We start from the raw sequence: 19,481 nt of genomic DNA on the forward strand, positions 1-19,481 counted from the left end.
AGTACCTTGCCAACAATTAAGTGCTTTTTATCTATAATTAGCTCGACTTTTTCAAAGAAAAAAAGAGCTATTGCTACCTTCATGTTGTCATTGACATTGCCGTTGCTGTTCGAACACTTTAACATTAGTCATAATTTTTTTAATTTGTTGATTTGTCAGTGGATTGCCTTCATACTTGGACACAACAACCTTTGGAAAAGACCTCCTAGTTGACCATACTGAACTTAAACTTGGACACAACAACCTTTGGAAAAGACCTCTTAGTTGACCATACTGAACTTAAACTTGGACACAACAACCTTTGGAAAAGACCTCTTAGTTGACCATACTGAACTTAAACTTGGACACAACAACCTTTGGAAAAGATCTCCTAGTTGACCATACTGAACTTAAACTTGGACACAACAACCTTTGGAAAAGACCTCCTAGTTGACCATACTGAACTTAAACTTGGACACAACAACCTTTGGAAAAGACCTCTTAGTTGACCATACTGAACTTATTACAAAACTGGCAATGATGATAACTTCAAATGTCACCTTGAATATGAAATTTGAATTATAATTTGCTCAAGACATTTATGTTCAGGGTTTTTTTCCAGGATTTTGGGAACATGACCCATACCCATGGAAATTGGAATTTCAGCGATGTTTTGTTAAAATTTGGGAAAAATTGCATGACTTAAATTTTGCAGTGATTAAATGAATGCAAAGAATAACTGTCTAGGAAGGCATCTTCAAACTATTAAACACCATAACAGTGAAGAAGTCCTTATTTTCTAAGATTTTAGAATTTGTAAAATTAAATATTTTTATTTTGTAACTTTCAATTGGGAATTTTTTCCTGTGGATTGGGAAAATAATATACTATTTTCGATTGGGAATATGACCGAATATCGGCAATAAAATAAGGCAAAAAAAATCCCTGATGTTTTCTAGGAGTATTCTTTACTGCAATATTCTTTTTTCAATGCTTTGAGCTTAGAAGTAAAAAAAGTTGAGCATGATTCCCGCCTGGGAGTGGCTCTTGTTTGTTCTTACACTGCTTGTATAAAGAATCAAAACTTGATAGTGTGATAAGGGTTCCTTCCAGAATGTTATAACATATTAAGTTGTTGTCAGTTGTTGTTGTTCTCTTGTGGAGTAAATCATTCTTGAAGTTTCATTCTGTAAAATTTGCTTATGTGAAGCATTTTTGAGGCATTATTTTACAAGTTTTAGTTGTACATGTATATAATTATCATAAGTCATGTACATTACTGAATTGTCACAAACTAGTTTGTCAATCATATAATGTACGGAAGCTTGTAAGATTTGTTTAGTTTAAATTTCATTTTTTATACCTTGATTGTAAAGGAAGTTTATTTGAATGAGTGTTAAGTCTGTTTCCTGGAACTAACCAATACTGATGTGGTATGATATAAGGAGCATGGTCATGACCCCAGCAGGGTTTGAACCCACATTTCCTGACCTTGACGGGGCGTCCGTGGCCGAGTGGTTAAGGTCGTTGACTTCAAACCACTTGCCCCTCACCGCTGTAGGTTCCAATCCCGACAGGGACTTTGGATTCTTTAATGTGAGGAAGCTATCCAGCTAGCTTACGGAACGTCGGTGGTTCTACTCAGGTACCCGTTCGTGCCTGAAATAATGCACGGAAGGGCACCTGAGGTCTTCCTCCACCAGTAAAGCTGGAACGTCGCGATATGACCTATACTGTGTCGATGTGACGTAAAACCCAAAATAAACAAACAAACAAATCCTGACCTTGACCACTTGCCTGTTTTATTTGGTAACTTTCTGTATTTTCTATTTAGGAAATAGATATCAGTTCTGAGTGCATTGTTGTAGAATAATGCACGGTTTGAGTTTAAATGCGTAGTAATATAATCACGAAGGCCAATAGGCCTGAGTGATTAACTACAAAGCATTTGAACGAAAAACGTGCATTATTATACAATAATGCACGAAGAATTAATATCTATTTTAACACGTCAAGAAAAAATATAATTATTCTTAAAAAGTTGGACTTCATGTTTGGTGGTTAAATTTGTTTTCGCCTCAGAGTTTCCAATAGAAATGTTCTTTAAAGGTTGTCCAGTGGGTTGAAAAAAATGTCCGTGTGTAGAAACATTTTGAGAATAACGAATTTTGAAAACGTTGATAAAACTTTGTTTGTTCATTTTATTTCAGTCTATGAATTTCCAAGCGAAATACAAATTTTTAAAAGTGAAATAAACGTAAAACTTAACTCGTTTGCGACATTGAAATAGCGTACTTGATTTGATCGTTTTGCACGTGCTGTTTGGCGCTACATTGTGACGTCAGGTAAACAACTCTTTAAACGTCTGTACAGCGTTAACGACTGAATTAAAGATATTGGTGTTTGGATTCATTTTCTTAGTTAGACCTTTTTCTTTCATTGTAGATAGTTTTCACAACAAAATTCGACAAAAAATTGTTTTTATTTATCAGATTTGTCAAACAAAATGGAGACCTCAATGTGAAAATACACAGCGAGATTATAAGAACGGCGAGAGCATTGTTGTAGAATAAAGCATTTGGGCCTTCTTTGTTTATATAGAAAAATTACCGATAGTGTTAGAATGTGGAATTACAGTGACATGTTTTGCTGATATTAACATGTCATACATTTACAATGTCAGTTCTTATAATGTTGTCATTTGTTATGTTTGTAACAGTTATGTTTCATGTGTTTTATGTTTTGTTTCATAATATGTGACATAACATGATAGAAACATGTAATTGGTCCTTTTTTGTGTATGTAACATGACTTGTCATAAACAATAAATCACACTCTTCATATAACACTGAACAGTATGCATATTGTCGTTAATCAGTTAAGCTGTCAATCAAATAAAATGCATGGTTAACATTTGATCCCTTGATGATTTTGTGTGTGTGTGTAAATCATTATTCATGTGAAATTGTCACAATGTTTCAAGCATTTTCAGACGTTGTATGAAAATTTCAAAATATTATGTATATTATGTGACGTTGTTACATTGTTGCATGCATTTTTTTATATAAATGTACTATTTTGTACATTATGTGGCATTGGCATGCAGTTCCACGCATCATGTGAAATTGTCACACTATTTCACACATCATGTGACATTGTCACATTGTTCTACACATCATGTGACATTATCACACTATTTCACACATCATGTGACATTGTCACATTGTTCTACACATCAAATGACATTATCACACTATTTCAAACATCATGTGATGTGGTCACACTGCTTGATGCATATAGTGATACTGTCACACTGTTTTACAAATCATGTGATATTGTCACAGTGTTTCATGCATTATGTGACATTGTCACACTGTGTTATGTGACATTATCATACTGATTTATGTGACAATGTCACACCATGTTACAAATAATGTGACAATGTCACACCATGTTACAAATCATGTGACATTGTCATACTGTTATACAAATAATGTGGCAATGTCACGCCATATTACTAATAATGTGACATTGCCACACTTTTTTCACATGTGATGTGACAATGCCACACTGTTTTTACTAATCATTTGGCAATGTCACGCCATATTACTAATGATGTAACAATGCCACATTGTTTTACTTATTATTTGGCAATGTCACACCATATTACAAATAATGTGACATTGCCACACTTTTTCACATGTGATGTGACAATGCTACACTGTTTTACTTATTATTTGGCAATGTCACACCATATTACTAATAATGTGACATTGTTACACTTTTTCACATGTGATGTGACAATGTGACACTGGTTTACTAATCATTTGGCAATGTCACACCATATTACTAATAATGTGACATTGCCACACTTTTTCACATGCGATGTGACAATGTCACTCTGTTTCATACATCATTTGTCATAATGGTTATAATGACTCTGTTTTGTACATTATGTGATTGCCAATCTTTGTTATGTTGACTTTTTTGTGATATTTGATGCATATCATCTTTTATCATGTTTTCTTTAATCTTTCCAAGTGTTCTTTGCCTTCAAAAGGTAGAACGCTGCATTTTATGACACTGTTGAATGTACAGTCATTTGTAGATAGAGAATTTATCTATTGTAAATAGTGTATAAAACTTATGTATAGTTAATGTTGCATTTAGCCACTTGTTAAAGATAATCCACTATGGATATAAATTTGTTTGGCCATGACTTTCTTCACTGTTCATTGTACTATTTAGTTTTATGTATATTTATCTTTAACTTTTGTTCAATTTTAATTTACAATTTTTTTCTTCAGACATAATTTTACTACTTTTGAATAAACAATTTTTTTCCTAAAAGATATACATTGATACTTTTTTGTTCATTTTAACAATTCTTGTTTAATGCTTTATTTTAAATTTTAGTCAGTTTCTCAGATTTTTATCTTTGATTTTTTTAATGCATTTGAAAAGAAGACTGAACTGTAAAAAGTCTGGTTAAACTTTGTCTTCCATGTAGTTTCATGCTATGTCAGTGTTATTCTAGATTCATGAATTACTGTATAAATTTGTTGTGTGTTTTGAAACATTGTTAGTTGTATGCTATGACAAAAAGTCAATCCTGAAAGCTACCATTGTAAATATAGTTAAAGGGTATTAAGTGTTACCCTTAAAAGTACATCAGCTTGTAGGTTGTATTCAAAATAGAACTGAATTTACAATTTTTAACATATAATGATTTCAATCTGTTGCTAATTGGGTATGATCTATTTCTGCATACTTTGAATGTCAAAGAAATTAGGGTCAGGAAACTGTAAGCCTTACAGGCTAGTGGTTGGCAATGTCTTGTAGCTTTACATGCCTAATAATGTTAAACTTTCTAACTAGAAAGTAGTCAAGAATGAAAAATAATTCAGTTATTTTGTAACTTTATTCCCTAAATCAAAGATAATGAGTTGTTCCAATTAAAATTTGGTCATTTCATCCTCAAAAATAAGATCAGCTGCTGATTGTGCACAGGCCAGTCAGCCTAGTGACTTTTATCAGCTTGGCCCAGAGACTTTGTGGCAAGAGGCAGTGGGCTACGACTTTATTAACCAGGTTTTTAACGAAAACCGGGTTATTGTAATGCCAAAGTCGGCTGGCGGGCAGGCGGGCAAAACCAGGTTATTGTAATGCTGAAGTCGGCGGGCGGGCCGGCATTCGTCAACTTTTGGTTTCCGCTCAATAACTTTAGTTTGCTTTGGCCTATTGACACCAAACTTGGTTTGTAGGTAGCTTATATCAAGAGGCAGCTTGGGATTGCTACCCAGGTGTCTGTGATCAAGTTCAAGGTCACTGTTACTAAAAATAGAAATTCAGTTTCCGCTCAATAACTTAAGTTTGCTTTGGCCTATTGACACCAAACTTGGTGTATGGATAGCTTATATCAAGAGGCAGCTTGGGATTGCTACCCAGGTGTCTGTTATCAAGGTCACTGTTACTAAAAATAGATATTCAGATTCCCCGCAAGGTCAAGGTCACTGTTACTAAAAATAGAAATTCAGTTTCTGCTCAATAACTTGAGTTTGCTTTGGCCTAATGACACCAAACTTGATGAATGGGTCGCTTATATCAAGAGGCAGCTTGGGATTGCTACCCAGGTGTCTGTGATCAAGGTTAATGTACATGTATTTAAACTTGAGTTTGCTTTGACCTTTTGACACCAAACTTGCTGAGTGGCAGCTTTGGATTGCCACTAAGATATCTGGGAGCAAGTTCAAGGTCATTTGCTTACAATAGAATTTTCAGCTTCTACTCAATAACTTCAGTGCTTTTTGACCTATTGATTGCTGTCACATCAAAACTTGGTCGTTGAAAACCTGGTTTTCGTCGCATTGCGGCGCTTCTTGTTCCAAATTCCTTTGACATAATTATATGTAATTTCTGATGATAAAGATAGACCATAGGAAAGCTATAATGGCTGTGACTAAAGAACCTGTGACTAAAAAGTTTTCTAAAATAGATCAACTTTTTATGTCTGAGTATATTTCTTAATTATCCTTTGCATATCTTTCTATTTCAAGTGTCCTAGTTGATATTTGTAAGAAATTTAAATTTTATGCTTTCAGACATTTGAACCTCTGTGGAGTTCCTTTAATACTTATTTCCTTGTGATTCATACAGTTTGACATATTTGTTTTGGGCAAACAAGTGTTGAAAAGGATTTAAGATTAAGAGGAAAAAACAATGTTCATCAATACTTCCAAGAAAAGTAAGGTACTACATCTTCATTTAACAGTGATTTAATATTATTTTTTGTTTTGTTTCTGATATAGTTCAAGAGTAGAGAGTGACTAGTGCTGACAAATGTGTGATAAAATCTGTTTATGTGTTTCCCTGGTAATTGGTCCATTGATTAGAGGTTATTATTGACCAGTGAACACACAACTGTTCAGTTTAACTTTCTTACATACACTTAGTAAATTAACATGCAGGCATATCCATTTTATCACTTTTGGTGGTTAGTTATTTTATTCCAAATATCAAAGGGTTCCAACAACAAAACATTGATAATAAGTCAGATATTCAATACACAATGTATTAGGGCTGTCATTGAAGATTGTAATATTAATATGTCATCATATTCAACATTCGATTTAATATTGATTTATAATACAATTTAAAATGCATTTTTCCTGTTTTGTACAGATGTCTTTTTTTTAAAGAAGGAAAACTCTAGACAAGCTTGAACACAGAGGTCACTAGAAAAACATACTTTAGTATGTTGTTTACGTTAAATCTAAAACAACATGAACATCAGGATGATAGTTTATAACATGTTCTCAAATGTTTTCCACTCTCTTGTCTTTTTAATTTGTTTAATTGATATATCATCATTATTTGGTTTTTGATATGATATCAATACAAATTATCAAATCAATGACAGTACTATGTGATATGAAAAGTAACAGGTTGTTTAGGGATATTTTAGTGACATTGTGATAGTTATTTCTAACAGAATTTGTAGCAAAGAATGTAGACATATATTTTACAGGAGTATGTAAGACACAAAGATTTCTGTTAAACCAAAACATTCTGTTTATTTACACTTACATAGATGCTTTATTGATTCAATAAATTGAATTGCAGTTATTTGTTTATTTTGTTTAGATTTATTAGCTCTCCTGTCACAAAGTGACATGGTGAGCTTTTGTGACTGCTTTTTGTCCGGGTCTCTCCGTAAACATTTACTTTAAACAACTTCTCCTCATAAACCACTGAGCCAATTTCATCCAAACTTCACAGGAATGTTCCTTTGGTGGTCATCTTAAAAAGTTGTTCAAATAATTTAATTCCATGCACAATTCTGGTTGCCATGGCAACTGAAAGAAAAAACTTAAAATATCTTCTTATGAAAAAACGCAATGAAAAAAAGAAATGAGTGAAACATATTCTAGTGAGTGTCTATCAAGTTTGTTCAAATAAAACCCCTGGGGTTCATTGATTTTCCTTATATGTATGTAGTAAAAACTTTAAAAAAATCTTCTTTTAAAAAACTCAAATAGCTAGAGCTTAGATATTAAGCACAAAACATCTAGTGAGTGTCTAACCAAATTTGTTCAAATAAAGGTCAATGATTTTCCTTATATGTATATAGTAAAAAATAAAATAAAAGGCTTTTAAAAAACCAAAGAGCTAGAGCTTAGATATATGGCATTTAACATCTTCTAGTGAGTGTCTACCAATTAAAAAAAAACAACCCTGGGGTCAAAATTAGCCCTTCCCCAGGGGGTCGTCAATTTTCCTTATAACTTAAAAAATGTTCTTTAAAAAAAACTCAAATAGCTAAAGCTTAGATATTAAGCATGAAATATCTTTTAGTGAGTGTCTACCAAGTTTGTTCAAATAAAAGCCCTGGCGTCAAATTGGCCCCGCCCCAAGGTGTCATTGCTTTTCCTTATATGTATATAGTAAAAACCTTTTTTTAAAAAACCCAAAGAGCTAGAGCTTAGATATCTTTACCAAATAAAAGCCTTGGGGGTCAAAATTGGAATCGCCTGAGGGTCATTGGTTTTCCTTAAATGCATATAGTAACAACAAAAAGGCTTCTTTAAAAAAAAACCTTATGAGCTAGAGCATGAAACATATCCTAGTGAGTGTCTACCAATTTGGAAAAAAATCCTTGGGGTCAAATTATCAAAATATTACTTGTCATGTGCATTGTTTCTGATTTTGCATGAAAACATTCGGCCAATTAACTCAAACTTTTTGGTTTATTCGAATTATCTTTTTGCGAAAACACTAATAATATCATGCCTTTGCGCCTAAATTTTTTTCGACTTTCGTAAATCTACTCACAAAAGATCGCGTAAAAGGTGACCTTTTGAAGCTTCCGTAATGGAGTATAATGCGTTATAAATTTTCTTTCATATTCGCGCTAATATTATATTATTCTGCCAATACTTTGGTTAATCCACAAAAATTAAGTGGTCTAGTTGTTTTGGGTTTGTTTTTATGCCACCGCAGCATCTGCGATGCGGTGGCATATAGCGATTCACCTGTGTGTGTGTTTGTTTGTGTGTGTGTGTGTGTGTGTGTGTGTTATATAGATTATATAGTGAACTTAAAAAATCTTCTTGTGAAAAACCACTAGTCCAATTTCAACCAAACTTGGCAGGATTGATCCTTGGGTGAAGGGCTTCCAAAGTTGTTCAAAGAATTTCATTCCATACAGAAATCTGGTTGCCATGGCAACCAAAAGGAATTATAAGAATAAATTAAAAAAATCTTCTTGTAAAGACCCAAAAGGCCTAGAGCTTAGATATTTTGCATAAGGCATTGTCTGGTAGACCTCTACCAAGATTGTTCAAATTATAGCCCTGGGGTCAAAATCGGTCCCGCCCCAGGGGTCATTGATTTTCACTATATGTACATATAGCAAAACCTTAAAATACCTTCTTGTAAAGACCCAAAAGGCCTAGAGCTTAGATATTTTGCATAAGGCATTGTCTGGTAGACCCTTACCAAGATTGTTCAAATTATAGCCCTGGGGTCAAAATCGGCCCGCCCCGGGGGTCATTGATTTTCAATATATGTACATATAGCAAAAACTTAAAATACCTTCTTGTAAAGACCCAAAAGGCCTAGAGCTTAGATATTTTGCATAAGGCATTGTCTGGTAGACCTCTACCCAGATTATTCAAATTATAGCCCTGGGATCAGAATCGGCCCCGCCCCAGGGGTCATTGGTTTTCCTTATATGTATATAGTTAAAACTTATACATGTAGTAAAAACTTTTAAAAAATTCTTCTAGTAATTGACAAATGCTAGAGGTTAGATATTTTGCATGAAACATTATGTAGTGAACTTCTAGCAAGATTGTTTAAATTATAGCCCTGGTGTCAAAATTGCCTTTGCCCCAGGGTCATTGATTTCAATATATATGTATATATATAAATATATATATATATATATATATATATATATATATATATTATATATATATATATATATATATATATATATATAGTAAAAAAAATCAAAAAATCTTATTGTCTGAAGGTACAAGGCTTAGTGTTGTATTAATGCGGTGGCATGGCATTTTTCTCAAATGCAATCTTGTTTTTTTTTGTTAATTTTACTTTTGCAAACATCAATATTTACAAGCAAAGTTTCCATGATTTTTGGTAAAAGGCGTTGAATTATGGTGTTTCCGTAAAAAGCAGAGCTTTGCTCTTTTAACTTCTTCATATTTGCTATATTACAACTCTTCTAAATTTCAATTTGTTTTATTAATTTACCGTTATTTATAGGCGTATTCACATCACATAATGAATGACATAATGTACGTCACATTATTAATGACACTAAAGTCGCAAATCATTATATATTTTTTTGATCTTTTACACCACGTGATTTTACCACGTGGCAATGACAAATCAAGGTAATTGATTACTTTAAAACAAAATTTATTTATCTCTACAACCGTCAGGACTAACAATCCATCTTCACAATTCACATCACATATTCAACGGAGACATTCACAAAAAAACAAATCTCAGTGCAAAGTACAGGGTGGTGCTCGATTTACAATATCGAATTTTTTGTGTCACTCTGCATATTAGTTTTAATATAAAACCGTCGAAAAGAAATAAATAGAAGCAAATATAACACGTTAACATACACAGCAAATGTACAAAGCTGAAAAACAAGATAGCGACAGGAGATACTGATTTTTAATTAGTTCAGTTCAATCCAAAACATTTTTATCTCGAAATATTCGTGCATATTGCACATGACAGGTGAGAAATGAATAATTACGGAAGTATTTTAATACAAATAACCATTACAATGTGAAATAGAGAAAATACAAAATATTTTACTGGGTAAAACAACATAAAAATAACATGAATATTTATGGATTTTCTTGCATAAATGGCCTCCACACGCTGCCGTATTTCTTCGTCATTATGCGTAATGTCTATGTTTAGACAAGGTTTTCTTTTTACATCATCCCACGTGCTGACATCCTGCCACGCATCATATCACCACTTCTCATAGCTCCACCACCCATCAAGCTATCTAAGCCCATTGGTCCACTACTGAATGACTCCCTACCGTTCGGACTTCGTCTACCCATGGTTTCCCCGCCCATGCCTACCATACTAGATGATCTACCCATGGAATCAACGCCCAATGATCGTCCTGAAGATTCACTGCTCATTGGACCGCTACCCATTGGTCCCATCATAGAATCTCTCATAGATGGTCCCATAGTTGGTCCCATACCACCACGTGCTGGCAAACCAGAAACGAAACCCCCAAATGGCATACCACCTGACATACCACTTGGCATACCACCTGACATACCACTTGGCATACCACCTGACATACCACCTGACATACCACTTGGCATACCACCTGACATACCACTTGGCATACCACCTGACATACCACGTGGCATACCACCTGACATACCACGTGGCATACCACTTGGCATACCACCTGACATACCACCTGACATACCACTTGGCATACCACTTGGCATACCACCTGACATACCACTTGGCATACCACTTGGCATACCACCTGACATACCACCTGACATACCACTTGGCATACCACTTGGCATACCACCTGACATACCGCTGGGTATGCCACTAGCCATTCCTGAAGGCATCATTGCTCCACTCATTGGTACTTTGGAAAAAAAAGATGATATACATAGAGAAAATAACAGCATATAATTATATATATTATTAATAAACATTGTCCAGAATATTAGATTACTAACATTTCTAAGGAATCATATTATCATAAAAAGTACTTTTACTATATACACATGTAATTGATTAAGCTTCAACATGTTTATTAATAGTTAGCTTAATTACAATATCTCAGTATACAGTACTGTATCAAATTCTAAGATCATGATAATATTAAACCTGGATCTTTTGGATTAAAACGGCGCTAAAGGCCAATACTAATTGTAATAAATCCACCTTATTAAAACGTTGAAAAAAGAAACACTGACATGTTAACAAATGTACAAAAGATTTGCAGTTTACTCACCCGAATCCATGAATCCGCCTGGCATTCCAAATGGAAAAGAGCCCATTGGCACAACTGCAAATGATATTATTAGGACATTAGACAATATATATATTCTATTATAGTTGTGTTTAATGCTCTTTTAGATTCCACATATTTGAAATTGCATGTCTTTGGAATGAACGAAGTTAAAATCGACACAATAGTATGGAACCGACAATAATATATATTTCTGTTATCGTTCCGGAAATACTACAATTACCATGAATCATGAAATATTTATCGGCTCATTAGACAGAAAATTATGATTTACAGCAAAGAAACAATTGAAACAGCTTATACATATGTACTTGAAACAGCTCATACTCACTCATTCCTGTCCCCGGCATTCCGCTACTAAATGTCCCCGAAGGCATGAAACCACCAGAAGACATCATACCGGATGGCATACCACCAGGCATTCCACCAATGGCAGCAAATCGCGCCATTCTTGGGTCCACAGATCCTGGCATCATTGAAGAAGCAAATCGAGGATCCATTGCAATTCCAGTAGAACCAGTCCTGTTACCGCCACCCATTCCTCCCATAGGAAAACCCCCACTCATAGGCATAACACCCATAGTTGTTGCGCCTCCACTCATTGGCAAACCTCCCATGGATGTTCCACGTCCACCCATTGGCATACCGCCCATTGACATTGCACTACCACCCATTGGCATTGCACTACCACCCATTGATGCTCCCATGCCACCCATTGGCATTGGCAAACCGCCCATTGGCATACCCATACCACTCATAGGTACTCCTATTGATCCGTCCATCATTCGTGGTCCACCCATACGAGGGTCGAATCCCATACCTGGCATGAAACCTACTGGCATTGGACCTGTTGGTCCACGGCGAGCATCTATTCTGCCGCCACTTCTTCTGTCAGTTCTTCCTGCTTCGCTTGATGCCCGAAAGCCATCACGTGATCCTGCTGCGGACAAATCCATGCGCATATCTCTAGAACCTGATCTTCTATCTGTACCAGTTCCACCCAATGTACGTCTGTCTAAATCAGATCCCCGGCTACCCATACGACCACGTCGCCCATTATCGCTTACTCGTGGGTCAGGTCCAGTTCCCATTCTTTCAAGTCCAGTAGAATCCCTGGGACTACCCATACCTATATTCATAGGATCTCTACGCCCCATTCCCATTGGATCCATACGCATTCCACCCATTCCCATAAAATCCATGCTTCTGTCGGGACGCATTCCACCCATTCCCATGGAATCACGTCTGTCTGACATACCCATTCTGATGTCACCTTCCATTCCCATTCCCTCACCTCCAATATCTATTCGCATTGGATCCATGCTTAATGGGTCTCGTCTGCCTCCCATTCCAGTAGACTCTCGTCTGTCTGATCTGCCACTGCCCCTTCTTGTATCTCTACCAGCAGGCATACCAATACCACCCATACTCATAAAATCACCAGAACCACCAATACCTCCACCTCTCGATAAACCTCCACTACCTCGCATCGCACCCCCTCTTCGCACCGCACCACTATCCCTCATCGCTCCTCCACTCCGTGAAGAGTCACCAAGCATTGATCCACTTTGGCTTCCTTGGCTCGATGAACTATCTGGAGAACTGCTAGATGATCCTCCACTGAGGATACTATTGAGATCAGGAACACTGCTCTTTGAACTTGATGCACTTGCCGATGGTAAATGCGTGTCAACAACTGGGGTTAATTCAATGGTAGCCGGAACGAATCCACCAGTATCTACGCTTCCACCACCTAAACTCGAACTCAGATTTTCCATGACAGTGTCTAAACCTGGTATACTAGCCGCGGCTTCTAATGATAACGGTGGATCTGTGGGACCTATTGGATCTGTAACAAAACCATCGCTAGCGGGTTGATCTAACCCCTGACCCCACACAAGTCCTATTAACACGAAAAATACGGAAACGGAAGTTTTTTTCATTGTCTTTCCAGATCTTGATTTAAATGCCTTTTAACTTTACGAAATATTTTTCCTTTTCCTTACTTGGATTAAATTTTTCTTAAACTCTCCAGAGTATTCTTTTATGTCCGGTAACTTTCCCTCACTCCGTTTCCGTTAAACACTGATCGTTTGTAACAACGTTTAGATTTTATACGTATCAATTTACTTAACCGTTAATGACGTAAAGCTAAGGTAAGCACGGTTTTACGTTGCATCAATCACCTGTAGGCCTATGACAGAAACAAAAACTACAAAACCTTTTTACCTTTAATCATTTACAGATCCATAATTAGCCGCGCACGGTCAATTAACCAATCATGTTACATGGCAGTTAGGGTCAGCCAACATGTAAACTAATTGACAAATATATGCGCGTCGCATGACGCTAAAATTATTATTAGTATGGAGACGAGATGAAATAACGTAATTAAAACAATAATCATGACAATAATATTACAACTAATGTCAACAGATGTCTATGCAAGCAGAACCAGCAGTTGTATAATTACGCGAAAGGAAGTTGTGCTTTATGTAAATAATACTGTACATGCCCTTCCCTTTTTGTATTTTGTATTTTATTTATAAGTAAATCATTAATAAAACTGATAAATATTTCCGTAAGTTATGCAGAGAAGTTACCATATTTTGACGATTTATTTCTTTTTTTTATATATATAATTGCACCATTGTTATATTATGTTATTCTATTTATGTTATCTTGTACTCGTATCAGTTTCAGTTAAATTGTTAACATTTCGGCCGCGTGCGTGGAATCTGACATGCTTGTAGAATCAAAAATTGAAACTCACAATTCAAATAGGTTTGGTGTTTTAAAACCATTTCATAATTGTGAACATATGTGCACATATAAAAGAGGAAAGAGAGTGGTTTTTTTTTTGAATATTTTATTTACTTAAATACATTATTTTATTCACTTAAATACATTATTATAACACTATGTATAGAAATAATGATTGTTTATCGTCCGATATCATTGGCCAGCAAATAATCAGTCCAAGAAACAAATATTATGTGGAATTCACATCGATCTCATATATAGCTTCTCATTCAACAACGCCTTGTTGTGCACCTGGCCTAAAATACAAATAAAAATTAAATAAATTAAAATAAAAAAGCTTTCTTCTCTTATATTTATAAAGAACTGTCGCCGTAAAATCAACATAATTATATATGACAGTCGGTACTTATTGTCGGAAACACAATGTATATAAACAGATAAGCAAAGTTTTGTTGTTTTTAATCCAGACAAAATTAATCGGTGACAAATTAATCCGCTTAAAACTGCATGTTATTTCCCGGAAGAATGTATTTTAGGGTCAGCATCTCTGTTAGAATATGATTTGAAGCGAATTTGAACAAAATATGTATACAAAATCTTGCGACACTTTTCTAGGGCTGGGATTTTAAAAGAATGTACTGGAAGCATTATACATGAAACATATATGCAATCATATTTAAATCTAAAAATGAACGTACCACTCCCTCTCTCGAGTTACACGTGCAAATATTATTACATCTGTCCATTACACGTGTCTGTCCAAATGGAATAAAATGTGTGTCGACTCTACAACCTAAAAAACAGTGATAATCTTTTAAAGAAATGTATTGAAAGTTGTTATGACAGAAATTTCAAAGGTGATGTGATGTGAATATTTCGTATGCGTAAACAGAAACTCAAGTGTGGGTGGGTAATTTTGATCACGGGATTCAAACTTACAAGCCATCAAAATTCTATATTAATAAATAAATTAATTAATTATTAATTAATTAATTAATTAATTAAATGACATAATTATAACCGTGCATACTTCAGACAGCATATTTCTATGCTATATTTATGTAATACGTGTATTTTGTCTGGTAAGTACAAAAATGGTAAGTACAAAAAGACATAAATATTAGTACACACAACAAACGGTGCAACCATATATGTCATAAGAGCATAAGGAGCGTCTCAATGAATGTGTGTAAAAACATGGGAACCATTAAAATGAACAACAAAGATCAATCAACATATAGTTTAGATATGTTTTAAATTCATTAGTTTCGTTACCTCTTTGACATCTACATGGGACTCGTCTAACAGAGCCGGGACATAAGCCTCCCCACAGCACACAGTGAGTGCCAACTTCTGAACAACCTCTGTAATAAAAGAACAATTTATTACATGCTTTTCGAAGGTTTAAAGAAATATATCAATGAATTAAAACTGATAATTTCACTGTTTGAAAAAGTGAAATTATCAATTTGATAACTTCACTGTTTTGAATTTAAGCCCCTTACGTTGTTTCAGTGAAATACCAGCGTACACAGAACTTGAAACCAACTTAAGTTTAGTGTAAGATCGAAATATATTTCACCTCGTGAACACCATAAGTCCACATTTCACTCGGCGCCACTCGTGAAATATACCTTTTGGTGCTCACTCGGTGAAATATATTCCGATCTTACACTGAACTTAACAAATATCCTCTATATAATGAACTCAATGCTAAAATTCAAATTATAATATAATGTACAATGAAAACCAAAACGGTTACAAAGTATATGGAATGCATTGTTTAAACAATTAGGTTATTCGAGGACATGCCTGTACAGTCTATCGTGTAAATGTTTATTACCGCTAATATGATTTATTATCTATATTTTATGTCGAAGTAATTATCTTAATGAAGATAAACATTTCATTGTAAAGTATTAAACGAAGGGGACATTGTTTTATTTTTTCTCTTAATGCATGACCAAATTCTTTATTTTCATATTTTTATTCGTTTTAAGAATGAAAAGATTGATGTTTTTTTACTGAGTATTACTTTCATAGAGGTTAATTGCGGAATTTAATCAATTTCGAATTTATAAACACGAGCGGTGGCCTAGTGGCTAAGGGGATCGTGGGTTCGAGCAATACTGGGTTCGCGACCATGTTTCCTGGTATGGCACCAGACTAGGTTTCTTAAAAGCCTCGAGATTCCATCACAATCGAGTTTATATAAAATGTTTAAACATGTACAAAAAACAGTTTCGCGTTCATGTGCGAAATTTCTGCAGAAAATTGAAAAATAATGTGAAATAGATCTTTCGACAGGTTCAGGTGAAGATATTTTAATTAAGAATGTTGCGCGGTCAACATGATCAAGAAAACTATAACATATTTAAGTATATAATTATATAGTATATATATAATTACTAGTATACATGTATAAATAAAGCATGTGTTATATCTAAGATTGATTTTTGCCGACTCGTAAAAAAAACTAAAATTACATGAATACGTTTACAAAATATTTATACATACCGCCTTTGGCATGAGTTCAGCCATTGTTGTGGACGACCCTGAAAGAACCACTCCGGCTCACCTGGTGCCCATGGCTCACTCTGTTGTTGCATAGGACCTCTTTGTTGACCTAATGACATGCCATGGTTGGTCGGTATTGGCGGCTGTACCGGGTTTGAGTTTCCAAATTGTCCCTGAACGTTGTACACTGGTTGTGGCACTGGTGGTGTGTTACGTCCAATAAATACAGGGAAGTTCTGAGCAATGGTTTGTAAAACACAGGCGAAAAATAGACTCAAACTCAAAACCGACTTCATTATATTTTTGCACTAGAATCCTTTCAAAGAAAACAATAACAGATTAACATTTAGAGTTATCAATAACTTATGATCACATTACATGTGGAACACTTATATATACTGATAAGTTGTTTACGTTATTTGTGGGGTTAAAATGTTAAATACCTCGCTTTTTGACATTAATATTACATTTTATGATTATTGTCATGCAGTGGTCAGCTCTTGTTATCATCAAAAACTAATTACATAGACACCACTGATCATTTCTGATTGATTTGTTTGTTTAAAGTTATACAGGGCGTACAGGTTAAACAGCGAGTACCTGGTCAAGTTCTAAATTGCCGTGATATCCAGTGTGAACAAACCGCACTCGACGCCACCTACGGTCATACCGGGTGTCGCAGAAATGACGTCAATTCGTTGAATGCACGCATTTTATTTTTTTCCGGACAAAACTTTGGCATACCTTGAAGGACATAAATTATTAAAGGCGTGGCGTAATCTTCTTAAAAATGTTTTAAATTGTAACAAATAACTTTGTATTTAAAGTGTGCTGAATCGTCTTGACAAGTTGACACTGGAGTGATCGATATTTAACTTTATTGATAACTACTTAAACGTGCTCTTTTCAGCGTTTATCATTTTAAACGGACTTAGCATTTATTTATATAAATCTTGTTTAGGATTTCAAAAAGATATCAATTTAACATTAACATTACTCCATCTTTCTCGGCTTTTTTATGATACGCCCCCTTTTTTTTTATAAAAAAAATACTTTCATTCATGATGCTTATGGAAGGTATTTAAAGGGTATATAAACTATTTTTTATAAAATTTATCAACGCTAAAAGCATGACGTTTCCAAAATCTTATGACTGATTATCGAAAGAAATATAACATAGTATGTTTTGGTTAAATATTAAACACATGAATTTTGAACGTAAACAGAATAAAATGAACAAAATAATATGTTGTTATTTGAAATAGGCTTTCAGTTGTTTGGCAACAATTTCGTGCAGGAGACATTCGATTTTAAAAATGAAAATATATTTCATTTATAAAGATATTTTGGAATTTTTCTTTTTCAAAATTCATATACTTATTTTGTCAACTATATGCAGCAGATATCTATATGACTATATACACTTTAAGCTTGCATTTAAAACTAACTTCCATATATATTTCAATTTCCCCAATAATAAACAATATTTAGAGTACTTGCCCATTTTGATAAAAGATGGTATATAAAACACATAGAAGAGATAGTCTTACAAATATATTAGCAAGAAGTTTTTTCTTGATATAAAATGGACATTAAAAAAATTACAGTGCTGTACTGAATGTAACGTAAGCCACTGATGGTAGTCAGGTCAACTTATTTCGGTGTAAATGCAAGTAAAGGAACTTAGACACCTTGACATTTCAAACCTTGCGATATTAAGATTTCTAGATCTCTTTTTTTCTAGTTGACCCGACATTTCGGCCCCTTATATAGGAGAGATAGTCTGACAAATAATTAATTGACAGTGTTGATAACTGGGTTACCGATACTATCAGTAACCCAGTTGATCATTAGCGCATTTAGTAACTATTTCTTTCTTTCATGAATCGATTAAAGTCACCGCCCTTATAAATTATCTTTGATGTTATATTTAGCCTTTCTTAGTAATGTTAACTCATTTTTGTTTTTTATTATTTTCTTTTGATTAAACTTGTAAAGCTTATCCATAAAATGCTAAAAAATACTGTGTCAATTTTGTTACATTAACAAATATATGTATACGTGTAAATAAATAACTGTAGGAGTGTTATCACATGTTTTTGTTGTGTAAATAATAGTATATAAGTGACTGAAGCAACCTAAAGCCTAATCTGTACAGCCTACTTGGTCTTTTAAGTTTAGAAGTAAGAAATAGAAAGAATCATTGCATAAATAAATAACAATACATTTTAATCAAACAATTTATTTCCTAATGTGTATAGTTGCAATAAGAAAAAAATAATACTCTATAAACAAGTTAATAACATGTTTGCAAGCTAGATATACTGTTATATTAACACAAGCAAGTCAATCTGGTCCAGAATCTAGGCCTACTTTTACAGAGAAAAAAAAACAATGTTTATTTCTTATCAAACCATAATATTCTCATCAACAGTGCACGAGTCACACAGTATGTTATATATATTTATAAGTGGACATTATCTGTAAAATATACAGTAATTGTAAAATAGTACACTCATTGAAACATTTAAAACACACACAGAAAACACATTATTGATTCATGCATCTTAAAACATTTTTCTTTATATTTTTGTATAATCTACATGTTCATATAAATTCAAGATGACATTAAAAGCATTTTATATTAGCCAATTACAAA

The 19,481-nt window shown here is 34.1% G+C and overlaps 2 protein-coding genes across 13 annotated transcripts in view; both read right to left on the bottom strand.

Moving 5' to 3' along the window:
- Nucleotides 1-9,904: 9,904 nt before the first annotated feature.
- LOC132749493 (loricrin-like) lies at nt 9,905-13,740 on the bottom strand. 12 transcript variants are annotated; one of them, XM_060739257.1, is made up of 5 exons: nt 11,874-13,740; nt 11,525-11,578; nt 11,090-11,152; nt 10,850-10,897; nt 9,905-10,813 (listed from the first exon to the last, which is right to left on the bottom strand). In XM_060739257.1, exons 1-5 carry the CDS (start codon nt 13,483-13,485, stop codon nt 10,458-10,460), a joined length of 2,133 nt encoding a protein of 710 aa, XP_060595240.1. In that variant the 5' UTR covers nt 13,486-13,740; the 3' UTR covers nt 9,905-10,457. The 12 variants fall into 12 exon arrangements, with proteins under 12 accessions (XP_060595240.1, XP_060595243.1, XP_060595242.1 ...); XM_060739260.1 differs by having other exon boundaries at nt 9,905-10,789; nt 10,874-10,921; XM_060739259.1 differs by having other exon boundaries at nt 9,905-10,789; nt 10,850-10,921.
- Nucleotides 13,741-14,394: 654 nt separating this feature from the next.
- The window catches only part of LOC132749496 (uncharacterized), a 55,905-nt gene continuing 50,818 nt past the window's right edge, over nt 14,395-19,481 (bottom strand). Inside the window, exons 18-21 of the mRNA XM_060739261.1 lie at nt 16,823-17,138; nt 15,581-15,669; nt 15,004-15,098; nt 14,395-14,601 (exon numbers count right to left, since the gene is read on the bottom strand). The gene's annotated coding sequence lies outside the window, so the exon portion shown is untranslated. The remainder of the gene's footprint in view (nt 14,602-15,003; nt 15,099-15,580; nt 15,670-16,822; nt 17,139-19,481) is intronic.

Source organism: Ruditapes philippinarum, unplaced genomic scaffold, assembly GCF_026571515.1.
Source record: "Ruditapes philippinarum isolate M1 unplaced genomic scaffold, ASM2657151v2 ctg575_1_1_1_1, whole genome shotgun sequence".
In the NCBI taxonomy this organism is placed as follows: Eukaryota; Metazoa; Mollusca; class Bivalvia; order Venerida; family Veneridae; genus Ruditapes; species Ruditapes philippinarum.